The sequence below is a fragment of the Choloepus didactylus genome, chromosome Y (genome assembly GCF_015220235.1).
Source record: "Choloepus didactylus isolate mChoDid1 chromosome Y, mChoDid1.pri, whole genome shotgun sequence".
NCBI classification, from domain to species: domain Eukaryota; kingdom Metazoa; phylum Chordata; class Mammalia; order Pilosa; family Megalonychidae; genus Choloepus; species Choloepus didactylus.
The window spans coordinates 21692617-21716329 of NC_051335.1; the positions used below are offsets into that span (position 1 = coordinate 21692617).

Genomic DNA, 23713 nt, shown 5'->3' on the forward strand with positions numbered 1-23713 from the left:
TCTACAAGCCAAGGACTGCCAAGAATTGACAACAAACACCCCAAACAAGAAGAGGCAATGACCCATCCCTGAAGACTTCAGGGAAAGCACGGCCCAGTCAGCACCTTCATTTCAGATGTCCAGCTTCCAGGACTGCGAGACAACACATTTCTGTTGTTTTAAGCCACCAGCTTTGTGGTAATTTGTTGCAGCAACCCTAGGAAACTAAGACAGTGGTTTAAAACCTTTATAAATGACCTAATTTGATGTTTGGTACACAAAGGCTTGCAATGACCACAGACTGATTAAATATATTGTCTACTTTCCAAGTCATTTTTAAATGGAAACTGTGCATTGCCAAGCAGTAATACTAGCAACCCATAAAGTATCTGAAATGATCTAACTGCAGGGGGCAAAGTTAAGCTGTTCAAACTAAAAGAGTTCACTAAATTAAATGATAGTAATTAGACAGAGTAAACTAAATTACAAGACAATTTTCAGTGAAAGAGAAACAAAAGGTGAGAATGAACAAGAGGAAATGTTACTTCCTATTAAGATCATAAAACTATGCTGTATAAATTTGCATACAGTACATAAACTGGTCCTATGCTCATAAGGCCTTAATTAATATTTAAAGAATGAGGTGATACCCCAGAGCAAGGGTTCTGATATAAAAAATATCAGTGCATTGCTTTAACTTTTTTTTATCTTCATTTTATTGAGATATATTCACATACCACGCAGTCATACAAAACAAATCGTACTTTCGATTGTTCACAGTACCATTACATAGTTGTACATTCATCACCCAAATCAATCCCTGACACCTTCATTAGCACACACACAAAAATAATAATAATAATAATTAAAGTGAAAAAGAGCAATTGAAGTAAAAAAGAACACTGGGTACCTTTGTCTGTTTGTTTCCTTCCCCTATTTTTCTACTCATCCATCCATAAACTAGACAAAGTGGAGTGTGATCCTTATGGTTTTCCCAATCCAATTGTCACCCCTCATAAGCTACATTTTTATACAATTGTCTTCAAGATTCATGGGTTCTGGGTTGTAGTTCGATAGTTTCAGGTATCCACCACCAGCTACCCCAATTCTTTAGAACCTAAAAAGGGTTGTCTAAAGTGTGCGTAAGAGTGCCCACCAGAGTGACCTCTCGGCTCCTTTGGGAATCTCTCTGCCACTGAAGCTTATTTCATTTCCTTTCACATCCCCCTTTTGGTCAAGAAGATGTTCTCCGTCCCACGGTGCCAGGTCTACATTCCTCTCCGGGAGTCATATTCCACGTTCCCGGGGAGATTCACTCCCCTGGGTGTCTGATCCCACATAGGGGGGAGGGCAGTGATTTCACCTTTCAAGTTGGCTTAGCTAGAGAGACAGGGCCACATCTGAGCAACAAAGAGGCATTCGGGAGGAGGCTCTTAGGCACAATTATAGGGAGGCCTAGCCTCTCCTTTGCAGCAACCGTCTTCCCAAGGGTAAAACCTATGGTAGAAGGCTCAACCCATCAAACCACCAGTCCCCTATGTCTATGGTCATGTTAGCAACCATCGAGGTGGGGTAGGCCAATACCCCTGCATTCTCCACAGGCTCCTCAAGGGGGCACTACATATTTTTTCCTTGTTTTTCTTTTTTAAATCAACTGTATGAAAAAAAAATTAAAAAAAATAACATACAATAAAAGAACATTTCAAAGAGACCATAACAAGGGAGTAAGAAAAAGACAACTAACCTAAGATAACTGCTTAACTTCCAACCCGTTCCTACTTTACCCCAAGAAAGTTACCTAATATAGCAACATTTTTGTGAACTTGTTCCTACTATATCCATCAGAAATTAACAGACCATAGTCATTCCTGGGCATCCCCAGAACGTTAAATAGCTTATCAGTTCTTCTTGGATTATTGTTCCCCTTTCCTTAATTGCTCTCTATTGCTAGTTCCCCTACATTCTACATTATAAACCATTTGTTTTACATTTTTCAAAGTTCACATTAGTGGTAGCATGTAATATTTCTCTTTTTGTGCCTGGCTTATTTTGCTCAGCATTGTGTCTTCAAGGTTCATCCATGTTGTCATATGTTTCACGAGATCGTCCCTTCTTACTGCCGTGTAGTATTCCATCGTGTGTATATGTCACACTTTCTTTATCCACTCATCTGTTGAAGGACATTTGGGTTGTCTCCATCTCTTGGCAATTGTGAATAATGCTGCTATGAACATTGGCGTGCAGATATCTGTTCGAGTCACTGCTTTCCAATCTTCCGGGTATATACCGAGAAGTGCAATCACCTGATCGAATGGTAACTCTATATCTAGTTTTCTAAGGAACTGCCAGACTGACTTCCAGAGTGGCTGAACCATTATACAGTCCCACCAACAATGAATGAAAGTTCCAATTTCTCCACATCCCCTCCAGCATTTGTAGTTTCCTGTTTGTTTAATGGCAGCCATTCTAATCGGTGTGAGGTGGTATCTCATTGTGGTCTTAATTTGCATCTCTCTAATAGCTAGTGAAGCTGAACATTTTTTCATGTGTTTCTTGGCCATTTGTATTTCCTCTTCAGAGAACTGTCTTTTCATAACTTTTGCCCATTTTATAATGGGGCTGTCTGTACTATTGTCATTGAGTTGTAGGATTTCTTTATATATGCAAGCTATCAGTCTTTTGTCAGATACATGGTTTCCAAAAATTTTTTCCCATTGAGTTGGCTGCCTCTTTACCTTTTTGAGAAATTCCTTTGAGGTGCAGAAACTTCTAAGCTTGAGGAGTTCCCATTTATCTATTTTTTCTTTTGTTGCTTGTGCTTTGGGTGTAAAGTCTAGGAAGTGGCCGCCTAATACAAGGTCTTGAAGATGTTTTCCTACATTATCTTCTAGGAGTTTTATGGTACTTTCTTTTATATTGAGATCTTTCATCCATTTTGAGTTAATTTTTGTGTAGGGGGTGAGGTAGGGGTCCTCTTTCATTCTTTTGGATATGGATATCCAACTCTCCCAGCCCCATTTGTTGAAAAGACCATTATGACTCAGTTCAGTGACTTTGGGGGCCTTACCAAAGATCAGTCGGCCATAGATCTGAGGGTCTATCTCTGAATTCTCAATTCGATTCCATTCATCTATATGTCTATCTTTGTGCCAGTACCATGCTGTTTTGACAACTGTGGCTTTATAATAAGATTCAAAGTCAGGCAGTGTAAGTCCTCCCACTTCGTTTTTCTTTTTTAGAGTGTCTTTAGCAATTCGAGGCATCTTCCTTTTCCAAATAAATTTGATAACTAGCTTTTCCAAGTCTGCAAAGTAGGTTGTTGGAATTTTGATTGGGATTGCTTTGAATCTGTAGATGAGTTTGGGTAGAATTGACATCTTAATGACATTGAGCCTTCCTATCCATGAACATGGAATATTTTTCCATCTTTTAAGGTCCCCTTCTATTTCTTTTAGTAGAGTTATGTAGTTTTCTTTGTATAGGTCTTTTACATCTTTGGTTAAGTTTATTCCTAGGTACTTGATTTTTTTAGTTGCTGTTGCAAATGGTATCTTTTTCTTGAGTGTCTCTTCAGTTTGTTCATTTCTAGCATATAGAAACATTACTGACTTATGTGCATTAATCTTGTATCCCGCTACTTGGCTAAATTTGTTCTGCTCTTGACTTGACATGCCCAAATTGCAAGTCTTTGAAGCTTTCTGTATTGGGCTTCTTAGAGTAATTGTTTTCGAAAAATAAAAAAGGATTTAAAAAAAGGGGGGGCCCTCCTCACAGATCTAATGGGTTACTGAAATGCTAACAGAGAAAGCAATTAGGGCCATTAAGGAAAGGTCCACAGGGCAGAGAGATCAGCTTTTCTTCGGGATTTGCATATGAGCCTCAGGGCCTGAGCTCTGCCCTTCCCCTTTCTATGTTCACCAGAACTCCAAAAATCCTCCGCTTTTATTTTGGAGTTTTTCGTGCTGTTTTTTTCTATGCCTGTCTCCTCTCTGCTGGGCTGGCTGCTCTCAGATTCTCTGGTGTCTGGTCTCAGTCTATCTATGGTTGGAGTTTGGATCAGTAGAATGAGTTTCCGATAAGGGCTGCCCCTGCAGTTCTCCTTTCTCCTTCCCGGAGCTGACAGCCCCTCCTCCCACTGGACTGAGCCTGGCAGGGAGGGGTGCGGGACCCCTGGCCACAAAAACTTACAGATTTCGCTGATCTCAGCAGTTCCACGTTTTCATGAGTGTTGTATGAAGTATGCCCAAAGTCAGATTGCTCTGTGGTGTCCCGTCCACGCAGTTCCTGGCTTTCTACCTACTTTCCTGGAAGAGTAACTAAAACATACAGCTCACCAGTCCGCCGTCTTGCCCCACCTCCTGCTTTAACTTTTAATTTCAATATTTGTCGAATGCAGTGATGAGCAAATTAGCTGATTCTGCCAGTGTTTAAAGTTCTGCCATTAATCTGATCAGTCATTAAGTTGAGTGACAGCTATGTTCCATCTGATGGACTATAAAGGCATCAAAGCTATTAAACGTTACTAGTTTAGCATGACGAGCAAAGAGTTATAGTTTAGCTCAGCCTTGTTTTCATAGGTAATTCTGAAAAAAATAGTTTTATTTAACTATGAATCACTAATAAGAACAGTAATTTTTAAGTAAATAAAACACCAAAACAAGTATGGTTCGGGTACATCTGACATGTAATAAACATGCTGCCATTCCACACCACCCCTGGTAACCAGAGAAGATGCTGCTAATCAATGTGAACTTGGAAATGGCTTCAAAATCCCTTTTAGCACAGGCCTCCAGAGTCTTTGTCAATCTCTCAGTTGGCACTGAGCTAGAAGCCCACCTTCCATCCCTGTTATAAATGTTTTAAACCCTAAGCACCATTTACCCTCTCACTAGTCATTGTCAGGCATCTGCCAATTTGTGGGGTGGGGATAAACGAACAGGTCTTTCAAGACCTTTCAAAATTAACCCAAGCCAGAAGAGGTGTTTTCCTACCAATAGCTACACCAAATAAGAAACAAATTTGAGTCCATTTCTTGCAAAGATATAACTTATCTGGCCGATTCAAGCTAAACCACCTCCTTGAAAGACCTGAAAATATGGTGTTGGGAGATCCTCTCTCTAAACTTCACTAAAGTTTGAGTCCTGCAATAAGACAATAGTTAGCAAGGTAGGATCGATGAGGTTTTCTAGCAATGTGCTACAGAATGTCTCCCATTTGCTTTTTTTGTCAGCCTGTGATGACACATGCCTGGGTTTCCAGTCTTCTTTTGCCATTTAAAGTTGTTAAAAGAAACCAGGTCCAGAGAATGGGTTATGGGATAGGAAAAGAAAACAGACTATTCACAAGTGTGTAATTCACACAAATATTGCAATGTTAACACCACAAAGTTCAGGGTGCTACCATTTAAGCCAAAGTACAGTGTGCAATACTTTAAATTCATTATAGGTCACTTCTGCCAATGCTTATTTTCATTTATCTTGGAAGGACAAATCCTTCTTGTGACATAACATGCAGGAGCAAATCCTTTAAATTGGCTTCAAGCAAAATAACTGGATCCTTCGGTAGAGTACAAGAATTTTTCTGCCTTTGACTTCAGAATAAGAAAGATTTAAGGTCCAGTGCCTCGAGTGCTGAGGCTCAAAATGGTGACCCGACTTTTACAAGGCTACACAGGCAGAAAATGCCCGACCCAGGATTCAAACTCAAACCTGTCCACCTCTGAATCACTATTCCACCCTGCCTGCAACATAAATCTAAAAAGAACACATCACAGAACATCCTGAGGTCAAGATAACTTCAGCTTGACTCAATGTATCCAGGCTTTTAAAACACGAGTACATATGGTCAGAATGACGTTGCTGAGGCGGTTTAAGAACCTCAGCAACTAAGGAGATGGGTAAATCTTGTTCAGAAACTGGCTTGAAATATAGACTCTTTGAGTTGAAAGAGACCATTAGAAAAAAGTCACATACTTAACTTTCTTATATGCTAGATGAGAAAAGAGCTAGAGAAAAGGGATTTACCAAGGTCACACAAGGGGTCAGGGCCACAGCAGGCCCATCCTGACTGCTAACTCCACTTCCATTCTGCTGGGCTACACGTCAGTGGCCCAACTTAACTGAGGTGGTGGTGGTGGGTTAACATGGATTCCAGTATGACATAAAAACGACTGGTCCGATGAGCCAGATACAAAAGGACAAATGTTCTATGATTCCACTTATATGAAATGTCTAGAATAAGTAAATTCACAGAGACAGAAAGTTGATTAGAGGTTATCAGTGGCTAGGGGGAGGGGGAAGGGGGAGTTATTGCTTAAGAGGTACAGAATTTCTTTTTGGGACAATGAAAACATTCTGGAAATAGATAATGGTGAAAGTTACACAACATTGTGATGATAATTAATACCACTGAATTGTACACTTAAAAATGGTTAAAAAGGGGTAAGTTGTGTTATATATGTTACCACAAGAGAACTTTTTTAAAAAAATTGATTGGTTCATTGCTTAATGGGTTTCTGATTGGGGTAATGAAAAAGTTTTGGTAATGGATGGTCATGGTGGTAATTAATATCACAGTAGCATATATGTGAGAATGGTGAAAATGGCAAATCGTATGTTATATATGTGTTACCACAATTAAAAATAAATACTAGCCCAGGTTCCCCATTCTCAGAGCATTCTGGTTATTTGAGGGTATACCACCTCCATGAAAGTTAGTGGGAAATTGTGGCAAGGCTCCTGGGAGTTACCATGAAGTCACGTGGATGTCTGTGAGGAGGCTAATGAACCTGTCCACCAGGGGCACACACAGCAGGCCCAAGATGGTGTCCCAGTTGGGGTGCATGTACTCCAAGGCTCGCCTCTGGGCATCACTCTCGCAGCAGAAATAATCAGCGCACGGTGTCAGGATGTACAGGATGAAATAATAATTGCCACTAGATGCCTGGAAAAAAGACACAAAAATGTCTCAGAAAGCAACTGACACAGAAGTGGAGCTGTGGCTTTGGGCAGGCGAGACCTGGTGTGACGGGAAAGGAGAACATGCCTGTGTAGGGGAACAACAATTAGTGCAACCTGACTACACATCTATCAGTCACAACAGAGGAAACCAATTTTCCAAACTCTAACATGGAGATATACACATGGCATAAATTGGTTTCAAATGTTGAACTGGCCTATGACTGAATGTTTTTGGCAGAAATTTTGGGGCTTTAAGCCTCTGAAATCACATTGTTTCATTATATGACCCCACCACCACCACCACGAAGGAGAAGGAAATTGAACCAATTAATAAGTAAGGTTTGCAATGTAGAGGCAGATTACCTCTCTCTCTTTCAGCATAGATGGAGCATATATATTGTCTGATAACTTAATTAAGGGTGAACTATTATAAAGTTTGAGTACAGATTGTTTTGCAGGAAGTAGGCACCAATAAATACGATTAGTTGGAGACGTTTTGAAGAAAGGATCTGTTAATTTTTTTATAGTCAAATTCTCAGGTAAAACCATCTCTTTTCCAATGAAATAATGATAGCTTGCTTATGAATTGTGATCCTTTGTAAAGCATAAGCATTACCTTTAAAGAGCATCAGATTGATGCTCAATTTTTAGTATATTTGAAGGATTAAAACAAATTTTTACCATAGTCAATCATCTGTCTACATTGTCATAAAAAGCAACCAGCTTAAAATTTCAAATTTTTAAAAATGCTATCTCTCCACTAAGTTTTTATGAACTTATATAACTCCAAAAGTAATTCCTTTGATTTTTTCCCTCTAAACTTTTAAACAAGCAAATGGATTTACCTAAGTATTTCAGTATAATGCAGACATAACCTTGGAAAGTTCAATTTTTCCAAGAACAAGAAGCCAAATAGGGGATAATTCTTCTTCTAAATTAAAAAGAAATCCAGAAAGAGCTGTCAAAATGCCATGATCTCAGATCAAACAGCAGCTTTGGGAAAATTTACAACATTGGGGAACTAGTTTCAAATACATTTTTAAGTTATCCTTTTGAATAAGTTTTGCTGCTTGCACAAAGACAGGAAGCATTCTTATTTTGACCTGAACTCAAAATATAAATAACTATCCTGAAACTCTCTCTCTTTTGTAACTTGTTGGGCATCGATCTACAGCCCTCCTGGGACATGTTTTTGGGCCCTAACAATATTTTTTTAAGAAAAATAACATGTGCTGCTCCAGTAAAATATATTTTATACCAGGGATCAGCAAACTTTTCTGTAAAGGGCTAGACAGTGAATAATTTTGACTTTGGAGCCCATACAGCCTTTGACACAACCACTCAACTCTGCTGTCACAGGGCAAAAGCAGCCATAGACAGTACATATTGAATGAATGTGGCCATGTTCCAATAAACCTTTGCTTATGGACAGTGAAATCTGAATTTCATATTTTCACATGCCCTGAAATCACCATCTTATGATTTTTCCCAACCCTTTTAAAATGTAAAAACCACCCAAAAGCAGGCAGTAGGACAACCCTTGCCTTAGACTAAATTTATTTTATTGGTATTCCATTATCCCTGAAAATAGGATTTTCTGAGAATACTTATCCTGCTGCAAACCAGCAGCCAGAAACTGTTCCCGTGGGCACCAACTATTGAAGTTAGACCCTTCAAACCACAAATGCCAGTGTGTTATAAATAAAAAGGGCACAAATTCAGTTGTGTGAGTGATAACCGGGGAGCAGGGAAACTGGGCTTATGGCTACTTCACAATTACTACAAATCAAAAGACCTATCCCTCTCTGGTAATACCTTCACATTCCCAAAGAGAAACTCAAATGTCCAGAAAACTAAATGATTTGGTAGGTTACAGACAAATTTCTCCCTCAGCTATGCCAAGAAAGTCATGTTGCTGGAGCAAATTAAATTAACCATCATTTATATGTTCAAAAGCTAAACTGCCTATTTTTCTAACCAAAATAGGTTGAGAAGGTATGGTAAAAGCCTCACTATTTCAGACTGCAAAGGGCAAAAGGGCCATGTGGATCAGTGAAGTCTGGACAGGTAAACATATTTAAAGAAATGTACTTTGTTGTTACTTGCAAAAATTTATAGCTGGAATGGAGGTGTGAGAAGCTACACAGACCCTCTCCCCAGGGGAACAACTATAACTAGTGAAAATTATTTTAAAACAACCAAAGTCTCTATAAATTGTCCTAAGGGCATATAGAAAGCAGAGAAATAGATATTCAAGAAGATCAACTAAATCTTGGCATGTACAGTGAGACTCTGTAGCATTTGAACCATAACCTTCTCCTCCATTGCACCCCACTTCAGAGTGACAGAAGTGCTACTCTGCTCAGGTATGGCTGAGATGACAGAGCCCCCTCTCTCCCTAGTTTCCAGTCTAGGTCAATGGTTTCTCACTAGGAAGAACAAGCCACCAGCATCTTCACCCCCCACAACCCCATGCACAGTACTCCTACTCCAGGTAAAAGTGGGCTTGAGGACCAGGGTTCCCTTTCTCTCCCCCGCCCCCAGTTGCAGGACAGAAGCTTTACCCTGGGTGAGGCAGGCTGAGAATATGGAGCCTCTATTACTGCTGCCCAAATTCACTCATAAGGTGGTTTCCATGCCAGGTGAGGCAGGTGAGAAGACTAGAGGCTACCACCCCTGCCTCATACCGTGTGCCCCCACCCCATGGAACAGGATGCCATTCTGAGGGAAGTGGGCTACTGTACCCACCTTTAGCTCTGAAGCAGTGTTGCAAAAGTTCTGCCCACAGTTAGAGGCAGGCAGAGAACTCTAGCTCTCCCTAAGGGACTCAACTTTCTGTGAAACAGAGCATGTACAAGCCTAAGTGTGCTGTCACAAGTAATGGAAATTTTTTTTTCATTTTTATTGAGATTGTTCAGATACCATACAATTATCCAAAGATCGAAAGTGTACAATCACTTGCCCCTGGGTACCCTCATACAGCTGTGCATCCATCACACTTAATTTTTGTTCAATTTTTAGAAACTTTTCATTACTCCAGACAAGAAATAAAGTGAAAGATGAAAAAAGAAAAAAAGAAAAGGAAACTCTAATCCTCCACTATCCCTAACCAACCCCCCTCAATTGTTGACTCCTAGTATTGGTATAGTACATTTGTTACTGTTTATGAAAAAATGTTGAAATACTACTAACTGTAGTATATAGTTTGTAATAGGTATATAGGTCTTCCCTATATGCCCCTCTATTATTAACTTCTAATTGTATTGTCTTACATTTGTTCTGGTTCATGGAAGTGATTTCTAGTATTCGTACAGTTGATCATGAACATTGCCCACCATAGGATTCAGTTTTGTACATTCCCATCTTTTGACCTCCAACTTTCCTTCTGGTGACATATATGACTCTGAGCTTCCCCTTTCCACCTCATTCACACACTATTTGGCGCTGTTAGTTCTTTTCACATCTTGCTACCAACACCCCTGTTCATTTCCAAACATTTGAGTTCATCCTAATTCAACATTCTCCTCATATTAAGCAACCACTCCCCATTCTTAAGCCTCATCCTATATCTTGGTACCTTATAATTCATGTCTATGAGTTTACATATTATAATTAATTCCTATCAGTGAGACCCTGTAATAATTGTCCTTATTTGTCTGGCTTATTTCACTCAGTATATTGCCCTCGAGGTTTTGTCATCAACCCATTTTTTTTTCAATATGGTTTTGTTCACTCACCATACATTCCATCCCAAGTAAATAATCGATGGTTCTCTGCATGGTCATACATTTATGTGTTCACCACCTTCACCACTATCTATATAAGGGCATCTACATTTCTTACACAAGGCAGGAGGGAGAGTCAAAGAAGGTAGAGAGGCAAAAGAAAGAGGAAAAAAAAATGACAGCTAGGAAGCAGCAAAAGGAAAAATAACCTTAAATCAAAGTAGAATAAAGAATCAGACAATATCAACAATGTCAAGTGTCTAACATGCCTCCCCTATCCCCCCCCTCTTATCTGCATTTACCTTGGTATATCACCTTTGTTACATTAAAGAAAGCATAATACAATGATTCTATTAGTTACAGACTCTAGTTTATGCTGATTGCATCCCTCCCCCAATGCCTCCCCATTTTTAACACCTTGCAAGGTTGACATTTGCTTGTTCTCCCTCATAAAAGAACATATTCGTACATTTTATCACAATTGTTGAATACTCTAGATTTCACCAAGTTACACAGTCCCAGTCGTTATCTTTCCTCCTTTCTTGTGGTGTCTCACATGCTCCCCACCTTCCTCTCTCAACTGTATTCTTAGTTACCTTTGTTCAGTGTACTTACATTGTTGTGCTACCATCTCCCAAAACTGTGTTCCAAACCACGCACTCTTGTCTTCTATCACCCTGTAGTGCTCCCTTTAGTATTTCCCGTGGGGCAGGTGTCTTGTTCCCAAAGTCTCTCATTGTCTGTTTGTCAGAAAATATTTTGAGCTCTCCCTCATATTTGAAGGACAGCTTTGCTGGATACAGGATTCTTGGTTGGCGGTTTTTCTCTTTCAGTATCTTAAATACATCACACCAGTTCCTTCTTGCCTCCATGGTTTCTGCTGAGAGATCTGCACATAGTCTTATTAACCTTCCTTTGTATGTAATGGATCGCTTTTCTCTTGCTGCTTTCAGGATTCTCTGTTTTGACATTTGATAATCTGATTATTAAGTGTCTTGGCATAGGCCTATTCATATCTCTTCTGTTTGGAGTACGCTGCACTTCTTGGATCTGTAATTTTATGTCTTTCATAAGAGATGGGAAATTTTCATTAATTATTTCCTCTATTATTGCTTCTGCCCCCTTTCCCTTCTCTTCTCCTTCTGGGACACCAATGATACGTACATTATTGTACTTTGTTTCATCCTTGAGTTCCCGGAGACGTTGCTCATATTTTTTCATTCTTTTCTCCATCTGCTCCTTTGCATGTAGGCTTTCAGGTGTTTTGTTCTCCAGTTCCTGGGTGTTTTCTTCTGCCTCTTGAGATCTGCTGTTGTAAGTTTCCACTGTGCCTTTCATCTCTTGTGTTGTGCCTTTCATTTACATAGATTCTTCTAGTTGTTTTTTTGAACTTTTGATTTCTGCCGTACACATGTCCAGTGCTTCCTTTACAGCCTCTATCTCTTTTGCAATATCTTCTCTAAACTTTTTGAACTGATTTAGCATTAGTTGTTTAAATTCCTGTATCTCAGTTGAAGTATACGTTTGTTTCTTTGACTGGGCCATAACTTTGTTTTTCTTAGTGTAGGTTGTAATTTTCTGTTGTCTAGGCATGGTTTCCTTGGTTATCCAAATCAGGTTTTCCCAGACCAGAACAGGCTCAGGTCCCAGAGGGAAGAAATATTCAGTATCTGGTTTCCCTGCGGGTGTGTCTTAGAAAATTGCTCCACCCTTTGATGCCTCGGGTCACTGTGCTTTTCTGCCCAGCAGGTGGCGCCTGTCAGCGTATAATTCTTGACTGGTGTGAGGAGGTATGGCCGTGTTCCCCCAGGCTCTGGGGTCTGGTTGTGAATGGAAAGGGCCCCACCCCTTTCCTCCTAGAGAAGATAGACCCCCCAGGTGGAGGTCATTAGCATTTCAATGGTCTCACTCTCTGCTTGTGCTGTCTCCGCCCTTCCCAGAGTCACAGCCCTGGAAACTGAATATGACTGGGGCTTTCTCCACTGAGCCGAAAAAGAAAGAGATAGTCCCCTTCAGACCCAGTCTAAGGCGACCCTCCGGCTCTCCCAGGTCAGTCGTCACCCAAAGCCTCTGTCTGTTTTTGGGGATGTGTACCTGTAGTGAGCAGTTCACACTCGCTACTTAAAACCCCAGTTGGAGATCAGCTGAGCTGTATTCACTTGCTGGGAGAGAGCTTCTCTCTGGCACCACGAGGCTTTGCAGCTCAGGCTATGGGTGAGGGGGTCTCACGACTTGGATCCACAGGTTTTACTACAGATTTTATGCTGTGTTCTTGGGCATTCCTCCCAATTCAGGTTGGTGTATGATGAGTGGATGGTCTCGTTTGTTCCCCTGCAGTTATTCTGGATTATTTACTAGTTGTTTCTGGTTTTTTGTAGTTGTTCCAGGGGGACTACTTAGCTTCCACTCCTCTCTATGCCGCCATCTTGCCCGAGTCCAGTAATGGAGATTTTGACAGCAAACTATTAAGAGGAGGCTGGCACCTCCAAGATATCACCAAATGAAATGTAGACCAGCTCAAAATTTAACAGAGAGAACCAGAGAAAGAGACAGCTAAGAGCCTTCCTGGGATCAGAGCAAGACTCAAAGATTGTCCTCAATGACCACCCCTTCAAATGGGCCCAACCTTAATTGTGTCAGACTGTGGAACAATTTATGCCTCAGTATATTGTCAAAAACAATAGAGCAACCAGTTAACAATTAGGGGAGTCTAACAGCTGGGTGTGATACCAATAGAGGAAGACCAGCAAGACATTTAACAGGAAGATGAGGGAAAAAGACAGGGAGCCTGGCTAAAACTTCTGTCATCCCTGGGGACAGTGGAGGTGAGAGTGACTGTGCACAAGCCCAAGGCTGTACCTTCTGAGAAGTGACATCAGAAGCTACATACTGTAGAGGAATAGATTTCACTGAATTAGTCCACTCAAGTCACCAAGCAAGCAAGCAAGCAAACACAAACAAACAAACAAAAATCATGCCCTGGATCAGGGGAGTGGGGGATAAGATCAGTATCCAGAGTTACTAAAATATATTATCTAAAATGTACAGATTTCAACCAAAAAAATTACAAAACATGCGAAGAAATAGGAAAGTGTTCCCACAGGAAAAACAGGAGGTATCAGTAACTTGAGAGGACCCAGATGTTGGACTTAGCAGACAGACTTTGAAGTAGCTATTATAAATATTGTTCAAAGAATGAAAGGAAACCATCCTTAAAGAATTAAATTTATGATGACAATGTTTCATCACATAGAGAATATCAATAAAAAGTTAGAAATTACAAAAAAGTGAACAAAAAGGAGATTCTGGAGTTGAAAAGTTCAGCAGCCAAAATGAAAGATTCACTAGAGGGGCTCAACATCCTTGAAAAATCCACTTCCAGCTCAACAGAGTTGAGCTGGCAGAAGAAAGAATCAGCAAACTTGATGATAAATCAATAGCAATTTTGCATCTGAAGAACAGAGGGAAAAAAATTATCAGAGCATCAGAGAAATGTGGGATGCCATTAAGCACACCAACATACACATAATGGGAGTACCAAAGGGAGAGGGAAGAAAGAAGAAAAAAAGTTTGAAGAAATAATAACCTACATACATAGGAAGTTCAATCAACTCCAAGTATGATAAACCCAGAAACCCACAAACAGACACATAATAGTAAAAATGCTGAAAGACAAAGACTAGGAGAAAATCTTGAAAGCAGCAAGAGAAAAAGTGACTCATCCAGTACAAGGGAAGCCTGGTAAGATTAACAGCTAACATCTCATCAGAAACAGTAGAGGCCAGAAAGCAGTGGGATGACATATTCAAAGTGTCAAAAGAAAAAGAAATCTGTCAACCCAAAATCTTATATCCAGCAAAACTATCTTTCATAAATGAAGGGGAAATAAAGACATTCTCAGATAAAAACTGAGATAATTAGTTGCTAGTATTTAGTATTTAAAAATACTAGAAGAAGTTCTTCAGGCTGAAAGCAAGTGGTACCAGACAGTAATTCTAATCCACATTAAACACACACACACACACACACACACACACACACACACACACAGTGTCAGTAAAGGTAATCATGCATATTTCTTCTCCTTTCTTGACTGACTTAAAAAGCAACTGCATTAAACTATATAGTAGTATTTGGGGGCCTGTAACATTTAGAAATATAGTATGTTAATGGCACAAAGGAGATGAGTGGGAATAAAGTTGTATTGGAGTAAGGAAATGATACCAGATGGTAACTTGAATCCACAGGAAGAAATAAAAAGAATCAGAAAGGAAAGCAGGGACTTCAACAGACTTTTGTACACCAATGTTTAAAGCAGCATTATTTACAATAGCCAAAAAGTGGAAGCAACCCAAGTGTCCATCAATGGAAGAATGGATAAACAAAATGTGGTAAATATGCTCAATGGACTACTATTCATCTGTAAAAAGGAATGAAATTCTTATGCCTGATATAACACAAATGAGCCCTGAAGACATTAGGTTGTGTGAAACAAGCCAGACACAAAAACACAACTATTGGATGAACTTGCTTATATGAAATACCTAGAATAAGTAAAGTCATAGAGACAGATAGTAGATTACAGGTTACCAGGGGCTGGGGTGGTGAGGGAAAAGGGGAGTTATTGCTTAATGGGTGCCGAGTTTCTGTGTAAGGTGATGAAAAAGTGTGGCATTTGGTAATGGATATTGGAGAAAGTAATATGATATTGTGAACAATACACTTGAACAGTACACTTGAAAGTGGTTAAAACGGGAAATTGAGTTATATATGTTACAATGAAAAGTAAAAAATAAAAAAAGGATCCAGAAGTGTTTAAAAAAAAAAAAAGCTAATGAACTCAGTAAATACATAGTTGCTTTCCTTTCTTCTCTCAGCTTCTCGAAAATACAGAAAATTACATAGTTTAATTACAACAAAAATATTTATGAATATTACAACTAAATAAGTCTGCGCCTCTGTAACAAGGACATTGAAGTTGCAATAACCCAACCTATTTGTACAGAACTGTTAGGTTTTTGAAATTATTTCCAAAACAAACATTTCTGCTGAAATCTTATTTACATTATCCCTTTAGCATACATATTCTTCCAAAGAGGCACAAAAGTAAACTTTGCCCTAGTCTTGCTCAAATCTGAAGTAATGAGGTGTGAAAAAATAAGATTTTGACAAAATATGCTATCTGCCACCACAGGTTATGGTTCAAGTGGGCAGAATGGTAGCAGCAGGGGCTGATTAAGGCTTCCCCAGGGCTAGAAGTCTGGCCGATTGAGAAATGCTTAGCCTCAGTTAGAGAAAAATGAGAGAGAAAGGGAATTTATGAACTCTGAACCAAGATGAACGAGGTTAATGAACATAATTGGGGGATATGGGAAGGTAAAAACACTGTCTTTGAAAAAAATATTTTATAAAGTACATAATTTTAAGAAATGCCCCAAAAGTTGACAAGAAAAAGTTGGGAGTAGGGACTGAGTTTTAAAAGTGATTTCTACATTACAAAATGAAAGCACAGGCTTTTGACGGCAATACTTTTATTCTAACACAGAGGAAGAAAAGGCCCAAATATCTTCAAATGCCAGAACATATTCAGATTGTTTTCGGAAGGGACACCAGAAATTAAAAAGAAAAACATTGATGAGCATGGCCCATGTTCAATGAGCCAGGATCAGATATTTCTAAGTGTTATATTTATAAATGGAAATATCTCATATGAATGTGGTTAGCATACTAGTACTAATGCCTCTTTATGTAGGAAACTAAGCTGCCTTTGTTAAATTTGTTTTAATTAGCTGGATTCTTGAGATATTTCCAAAAGGATGATTCTGATATAGTGAGATCAGAATCAGAGCAAAACCACTGGTCTCTGATATTGTCGAAGGGTGAGGGACTCTGTCCTCTCAAGTTTTGGTTTCTAACTTAGTACTTGAAATTTCCAGAACTATTTCATCTATGCATATTACAATGAATAACTTGTACTGTACCAGCACTAGGTTAAATAATAGGTATTTTTTAAAAAGCTATTATAAAAGTTTAATTACATTGTTGTAAATGCTATACTTTTTAATGGCTGCCTACTAATTCATTTGGTAATTATATATAGTATAATTAACCTTTCTCCTATTGTTTAGCTTTCAGTTTGTGTTGTAGTTCTTTACTATAACCCCAAGATGAATATCTTTGTGCAGATGGCATCTTTACACTGTGGTCTCTTTTTAAGAGACCTTCCCAGGAGTGAAATAACTAGATCAAATTTAAGGTTCTCGATAGGTGCAGCCAAATTGCTTTTCTTAAAGGATGGAGCAATCTACACTCCCAGCCACAGCACACGAGGGCACAGCTGTTTCATCAACCTCTTCCCAGAACTGGGAAGTGTTTTCTTATTGATACTTTCTAAGTTAGGAGAAATAAATACCTTATCAATATCAAATTAGGAAGTCAGTATAATATCAACTCAAGCATAGCAAGGTAGTGAAGAATTCAGAGGCGCCTAGGACTGAATTCCAGCTCCACCCCACACTAGCTGTATGATCCTGGAAAATTTACTTACCTAAACCTCAGTTTTCTCATCTTTAAAATGGGGGTAATAATAGTATCTTCCTCATAAGGTGGTAGAGGTTTAAATGTGGCCATTTGTGTAAAGTGCTCTGCACACAGTAGGCATCTAATAAATATTAGCTCTAGACCAGACCAGGGACTTTGAACCTGAGTCCATTAATTCTTGGGGGTCTGTGAACTTGACTGAGAAAAAATTCCATCTACATCATCATTTGCCTTTAACTAAACTGTAAAGTTCCCTTTCAATTAGGAACTACCACAGGAGTATTAGCAGGACCTGGAAGTTTGTCACTAATAGATATTGCAGGTGTTTTCATATTACATTATAGTTCCTGCAGAGATCTCAAAATAACTTTTACCCCCACCCACGATTCGAAAATTATAATTTTTGTACCTATTTCATCTTAAGGCATTATAAAGAAGCACATAGATCACCACATGCAACTTAAAAAAATAACTTTGATAACTATATTTCAACAGAATCCTTTGTACTTAAGCATTTAAAGACATCCTGAGAAGGAATTCATAGGCTCCCCCAGACTGACAAAGGGGTCCATGGCCCCCCAAAAGCTAACAATTCCTGCTCTAGAGGCTCAGCAGATGTTTCTAAGCTGCAGCCCTCAAACGTCAGCCTTCTTTCCGTGGGCTTCACATGCAACGATTTCTGCAAATCAGTACAATCCCCATCCAGAAACAGCAGCTGGAATCCCCAGGACAGCCTGGGCATTCAGGGTTTCTCACTGAGGACACCTAGGACTTCCCCCTCTGTGGGCTCTCCCCACAGGGCAGCCAAGGAGCCAGGTAGGACCAAGGCCAGGATGCAAACACAAGCCATGGGACCTCTTGACACTAGCACTTTCTACATTTTGCTAGTAGCAGGTGGCAAAGTTGGTCAATTAACTTATAAACAAGTTTATAAGTTAATTCTTTGGGCCAAACAGAATGCATAAAAATTTATCTTAGCTCACTTTATAATGAGACTTTCAGCTTGACCTTCTAGAAAACTGTTCAGTGATACAAGAATTTAATAAGTCAATGGATTGCCTAGGTGAAAAAGGGGAAAGCATGCAAGGCAGAGATGGCTTAGAACTACCCAAGATGAACTGATTTCCGAGCACTGGAGAAACAAGGCAAGCGTTGATTGCCAAGTCTTTGAAACTTGCACCTTGTAATGCAAATGGGGTAGAAGTCCTTAGTGAAAAACAAAACTGAAAAAGCTCAGAAGACTGTACCCAAGAAAATTTAGGAAGCAAATGAACAAATATGGTGCAAGAATTTTTAAAAAGTTATTTAACATGACCAGGTTATGGCAGAAAATGCAAATTGGATGCTACTCCAAAAGAAAATGATTAGGAGCTTTACGCTTAACAGTAGATACAATTCTTTGCCTAGCCTGTTAAAGGAGAATTTTCTAAATAATCACCCATGCACGTTCAGAGAAATGCAGTTTTCTTTATTTTAAATATTAACACAAACAGCATTCTACTCTGCTACTTTTCTATACTTAGTCATAAGAGGTAAAAATATACAGAAACTGAATAACAATTTCAACTGGAGATTCAGGCTATTGGGCCGTTTAAAGGTAAAAGAAATTATCCCTGCAAGAAACATGCTAGGTGGTGCCAAGTGAGCTATTGTGATAGTTGATCTGCTTTGCTCCAACAATGGAAATGATCATAAAAAGCACAAAATTATTTTAGAGCTGGGCCGAATCTCAGAAGCCACCTGATTAAGCTTCTCATTTTAAAAAGGGGGAAACTGAGACCCAGTACAGTTAACCAACTGGCCCGCAGATGACTGCCGAGCCAGACGGAGCTCAGTCCTCCCCCACCCTTCCCAGGATTCTTGCCACTGTCACTTTCACTTAGTTGTGAAATATGCTTAAATAAATAAAACTGTAAGAAACAAAATAAAATGCCCCCAAACTGATGGGTTGCCAAGGGCTGGGGGAAGGGGTGTGGGGAGTTATTGCTTAATGGATACAAAGTTTCTGTTTGGGGCCATGAGAAGGTTTTGGAAACAGATAGTGGTGATGGTTGCACAACATTGAGAATGTAATTAATGTCAGTGAATTGTACACTTAAAATTGTTAATATGGAAAATTTTATGGTATGTATATTTTGCCATGTTAACATTTTTTAACTTTGGGGAGAAAAAACACCAGATGTGTGAATGGTGAATTTTATGGTATGTGAACTATATCTCAATTTAAAGAAACCAGATGGGTACCATCAGACATCAAAGATTTTGATCTTGAACTCAGAAGACCCAAAGGATGAGGCAAGAAGAAAAGAAATTTAGTTGTCCTTTTGCCAAAGTGTTCCAGAGCAGTGTACACCTCCTTTGATAACTATGGATCCCCTGCCATAGTCAAACTGAAGAGGTGAAGGTGGCAAGAGGAAAGAACCAGGAGAAATTCTGCTGCCCTGAACTCAAGGTCTGACCCTATTTATACAAGCCACGGAACACACTGCCCCAGGACTGCCACTGGCTGTTGCTCAAAACACCTAGTTTATAGGGCTGAGAGAGCTAACCATTTCAATGGGAATAATGAGTTTCTCATAAGTCTTGACTTACCAGGAAAAAAAAAAAACCACGTAGTCTAGAGGTCAAGAACCAGATTAGTTTCCAATAACATGCTCTTTTAATAACACGATCCGAGCTTGGAAATTTAACTGTTTTTGTAAAAAGCAACTGTGAACTTGGGCTTTAGGATGTGACAAATTTTTCCCAAATTAGGTCTAGAGTCCTTTTTAAAAAAAATTGAGGTAAAATTCACATAACAAAATTAACCATTTTAAAGTAAATAATTCAGTGGCATTGAATACAATCATGATGTTGAACAACTACCATCTCCATATAGTTCAAAACATTTTCATTGCCCCATCTAGTGTCCTTTATAAGGATTCCTTCAACAAGAATTTAGTGAAACATCTCATGTCTCTCAGGGATTTTCCTGGGGGATGGGGAAGGTGCAAGTCCCCATGTTTCCTCACTGGCGAACTTACATATAACGGTCAGGTAATTAGCTACCGATTCAATGGGACAAAAAAAATTATTTCTGTGCCTATCATAAACAGTATCTACAGTTTAAAATGTTCTCAAATGAAATGATTTTACTGTGGTGGACACTGCCATGCCACCCAGGTTCCCCTACAAGGAAGAATGCATTACCCCAACTGCTGAGAACCTCTTATAGAACCTTCCAGCACTGCTTCACTTGTAGAGAACAAGCACCTCACCCAAGGGCACTCCTTCCAATGACTGATGGATACAGGAATCTAAAGGTGAGGGACTATCTCATCCCGACTCAGGATGCCTGTGTCTGGTCTGCTTCCTTCCCTTCCCTTCCCCAGCACTGATCTCAAGGGCCCTCCTTAATAAACCCCCCGTACCCTAAACTCAGTTGCCGAGTTGGCTTCTGGGGGAAGGCAACATGTGAAATATACCAAACTTCCAAGGTACAGTTATTTTTACAAAGGGAAATGAAAACAAAAGACATTCAAGAATACCTGTGAACTCTGTACACTAATGCCAAACCTCCAGGAAGTTCCAAGTTTCAAATGATAAAGTAGCCTTGGAGATGGTGACATTTTCATTCTCATGCTTTCATAAAGATACAGCCTGGATCTGTCAACATATAAACTTTTTCTGAGGCGATAAAATGCTGAGACTAGCTATCTTTACTATCTTGAAAGCAGCATAAACTGCATTAGGCATGAGTTAAAAACAGATTAAAATACTATAAAAAAAAAAAACAAGAAGTCATTTTTTTATTGAACTCTGGCCAAAAACTGAATTTTTAACTCAGATACTGAATTCCGAAGTAAAATTTGATAATAGCATTAAAAAAGATTTTGTTAAAGGTATTTTTAAAAATCGGTCCTGTTTCTTTAAAAAATATTTACAGCTTCTACAGTGTAGAACTTTTGATTTTCTCATGAAACAAAGTATTAAATAAAATATAAAGCAAATACAGTATACCCATTTTACCATTTGACTTTTAAGCTTTTTATTCTCAAGCACTTTAAAACTTACAGGACAGTTACAAAAATAATGTAAACCCCACAGAACTCCAACTCACCTCCCAACTCCCCGTCTATACACCCAGATCCACCAATTTTAACATTTTGCCTCATTTACCATATCATTCTATTTATCGATTCATTTTCTAAACATGTGAGTATAAGTTGTAGACATCATGCCCCTTGAATACCTAATACTGCCATGTACATTTCCTAAGAACAAGGATATTCACTTACATAAGGGTGCTTGTCAAGTTCAAGAAATTTAACATTGATATAAAGCTTACAGTCTACATACCAATTTCTTCATATGTCCCAATAATGTCCCTTTGAGCCTCTTCTCCTCCCTTGCTAGATCCCATCCAGGATCAGGTATTGTATTTAATTTTTATTGTCTCTTCAATTGCTCTTTTTTTAAAAAAAATGTGGGAACATATATACAACATAAACTTTCCTATCTCAGCCACTTCCAGGCATACCATTCAGTGGAATTAATCACATTCAGACTACTGTAGCACCCTCACCACCTTCCATTGCTCCCCAAAGAGAAACCCTATACCCATTATGCATTAACTTCCCATTTCCCCTGACCCCCACCCTGCCCCTGGCAACCAGCACTAGAATTTCTGTCTCCATGAGCTTGCATATACAACAATATTTTCTCTGTAGTTTCCATGGGGCTTAAATTTAACGTCATAAATCTATAACAATCTCATTTGTTTTGATACCAACTTAACTTCAGTAGTGTGCACTATGTTCCTATACCCCTCTATCCCCACACTTTTATGTAAATTTTGACACAAATTACATGTGTAGACATTATGAGTCCAAAACCACAGATTTATCATTACATTTCATGCATCTGCCTTTTAGATCTTGTAGGAGTTAAAAAAAAAAAAAAAGAAGAAGAAGAAGTGGAGTTACAAACCCAAAATACATAATGCTATCATTTATAATTACTATCATTTATAATTACTCAATGTTGTTATCCTCACCAGAGATGTTTATTTCCTCATGCAGCTTCTATATATTGTCTATTGCCCTTTCCTTTCAAACAGCAGAACTCTCTTTAGCATTTCTTATAGAGCCGATCTAGTGGTGACCAATTCCCTCAGCTTTTATTTATCTGTGAATGTCTTACTCTTTCCCTCATTTTTGAAAGACAGTTTTGTCAGATATAGAATTCTCAGACAGTGGCTTTTGCTTTCAGCAATTACATATGCCATCCCACTGCCTATTTGCCTCCATGGTTTCCAATGAGAAACTGACACTTCATCTTATTGAGGCTCCCTTGTATGTGATACTTTGCTTTCCTTGTGGCTTTCAGAATTCGCTTTATCAGTGGCATTCAACGGTTTGATTTTTTTTTAATCATCATTTTATTGAGATATATTCACATACCACGCAGTCATGCAAAACAAATTGTACTTTCGATTGTTTACAGTACCATTACATAGTTGTACATTCATCACCTAAATCAATCCCTGACACCTTCATTAGCACACACACAAAAATAACAAGAATAATAATTAGGGTGAAAAAGAGCAATTGAAGAAAAGAGGACACTGGGTACCTTTGTCTGTTTGTTTCCTTCCCCTACTTTTCTACACATCCATCCATAAACTAGACAAAGTGGAGTTTGGTCCTTATGGCATTCCCAATCCCACTGTCACCCCTCATAAGCTACATTTTTATACAACTGTCTTTGAGATTCATGGGTTCTGGGTTGTAGTTTAATAGTTTCAGGTATCCACCACCAGCTACCCCAATTCTTTAGAACCTAAAAAAGGTTGTCTAAAGTGTGCGTAAGAGTGCCCACCAGAGTGATCTCTCGGCTCGTTTTGGAATCTCTCTGCCACTGAAGCTTATTTCATTTCCTTTCACATCCCCCTTTTGGTCAAGAAGATGTTCTCCGTCCCACGATGCCGGGTCTACATTCCTCCCCGGGAGTCATATTCCACGTTGCCAGGGAGATTCACTTCCCTGGGTGTCTGATCCCACGTAGGGGGGAGGGCAGTGATTTCACCTTTCAAGTTGGCTTAGCCAGAGAGAGAGGGCCACATCTGAGCAACAAAGAGGCATTCAGGAGGAGACTCTTAGGCACAAATACAGGGAGGTCTAGCCTCTCCTTTGCAGCAACCGTCTTCCCAAGGGTAGAACTTATGGTAGAGGGCTCAACCCATCAAACCACCAGTCCCCTATGTCTGTGGTCATGTTAGCAACCATGGAGGTGGGGTAGGCGAATACCCCTGCATTCTCCACAGGCTCCTCAAGGGGGCACTACATCTTTTTTTTTTTTTCCTTGTTTGTCTTTTTTCTTTTTTTTTTTTTTTAACTTTCCCTTTTTTTAAATCAACTGTATGAAAAAAAAAAGTTAAAAAGAAAACAAACATACAATAAAAGAACATTTCAAAGAGACCATAACAAGGGAGTAAGAAAAAGACAACTAACCTAAGATAACTGCTTAACT

General features: G+C 39.1%; 1 protein-coding gene across 1 annotated transcript in view; it reads right to left on the reverse strand.

The window, feature by feature from the left end:
* Positions 1–23713, reverse strand: part of LOC119524183 (mitogen-activated protein kinase kinase kinase 15-like) — a 162154-nt gene that overhangs the window by 96482 nt on the left and 41959 nt on the right. Inside the window, 1 exon segment of the mRNA XM_037822819.1 lies at positions 6728–6921. Coding sequence (XP_037678747.1) covers positions 6728–6921 — 194 coding nt within the window.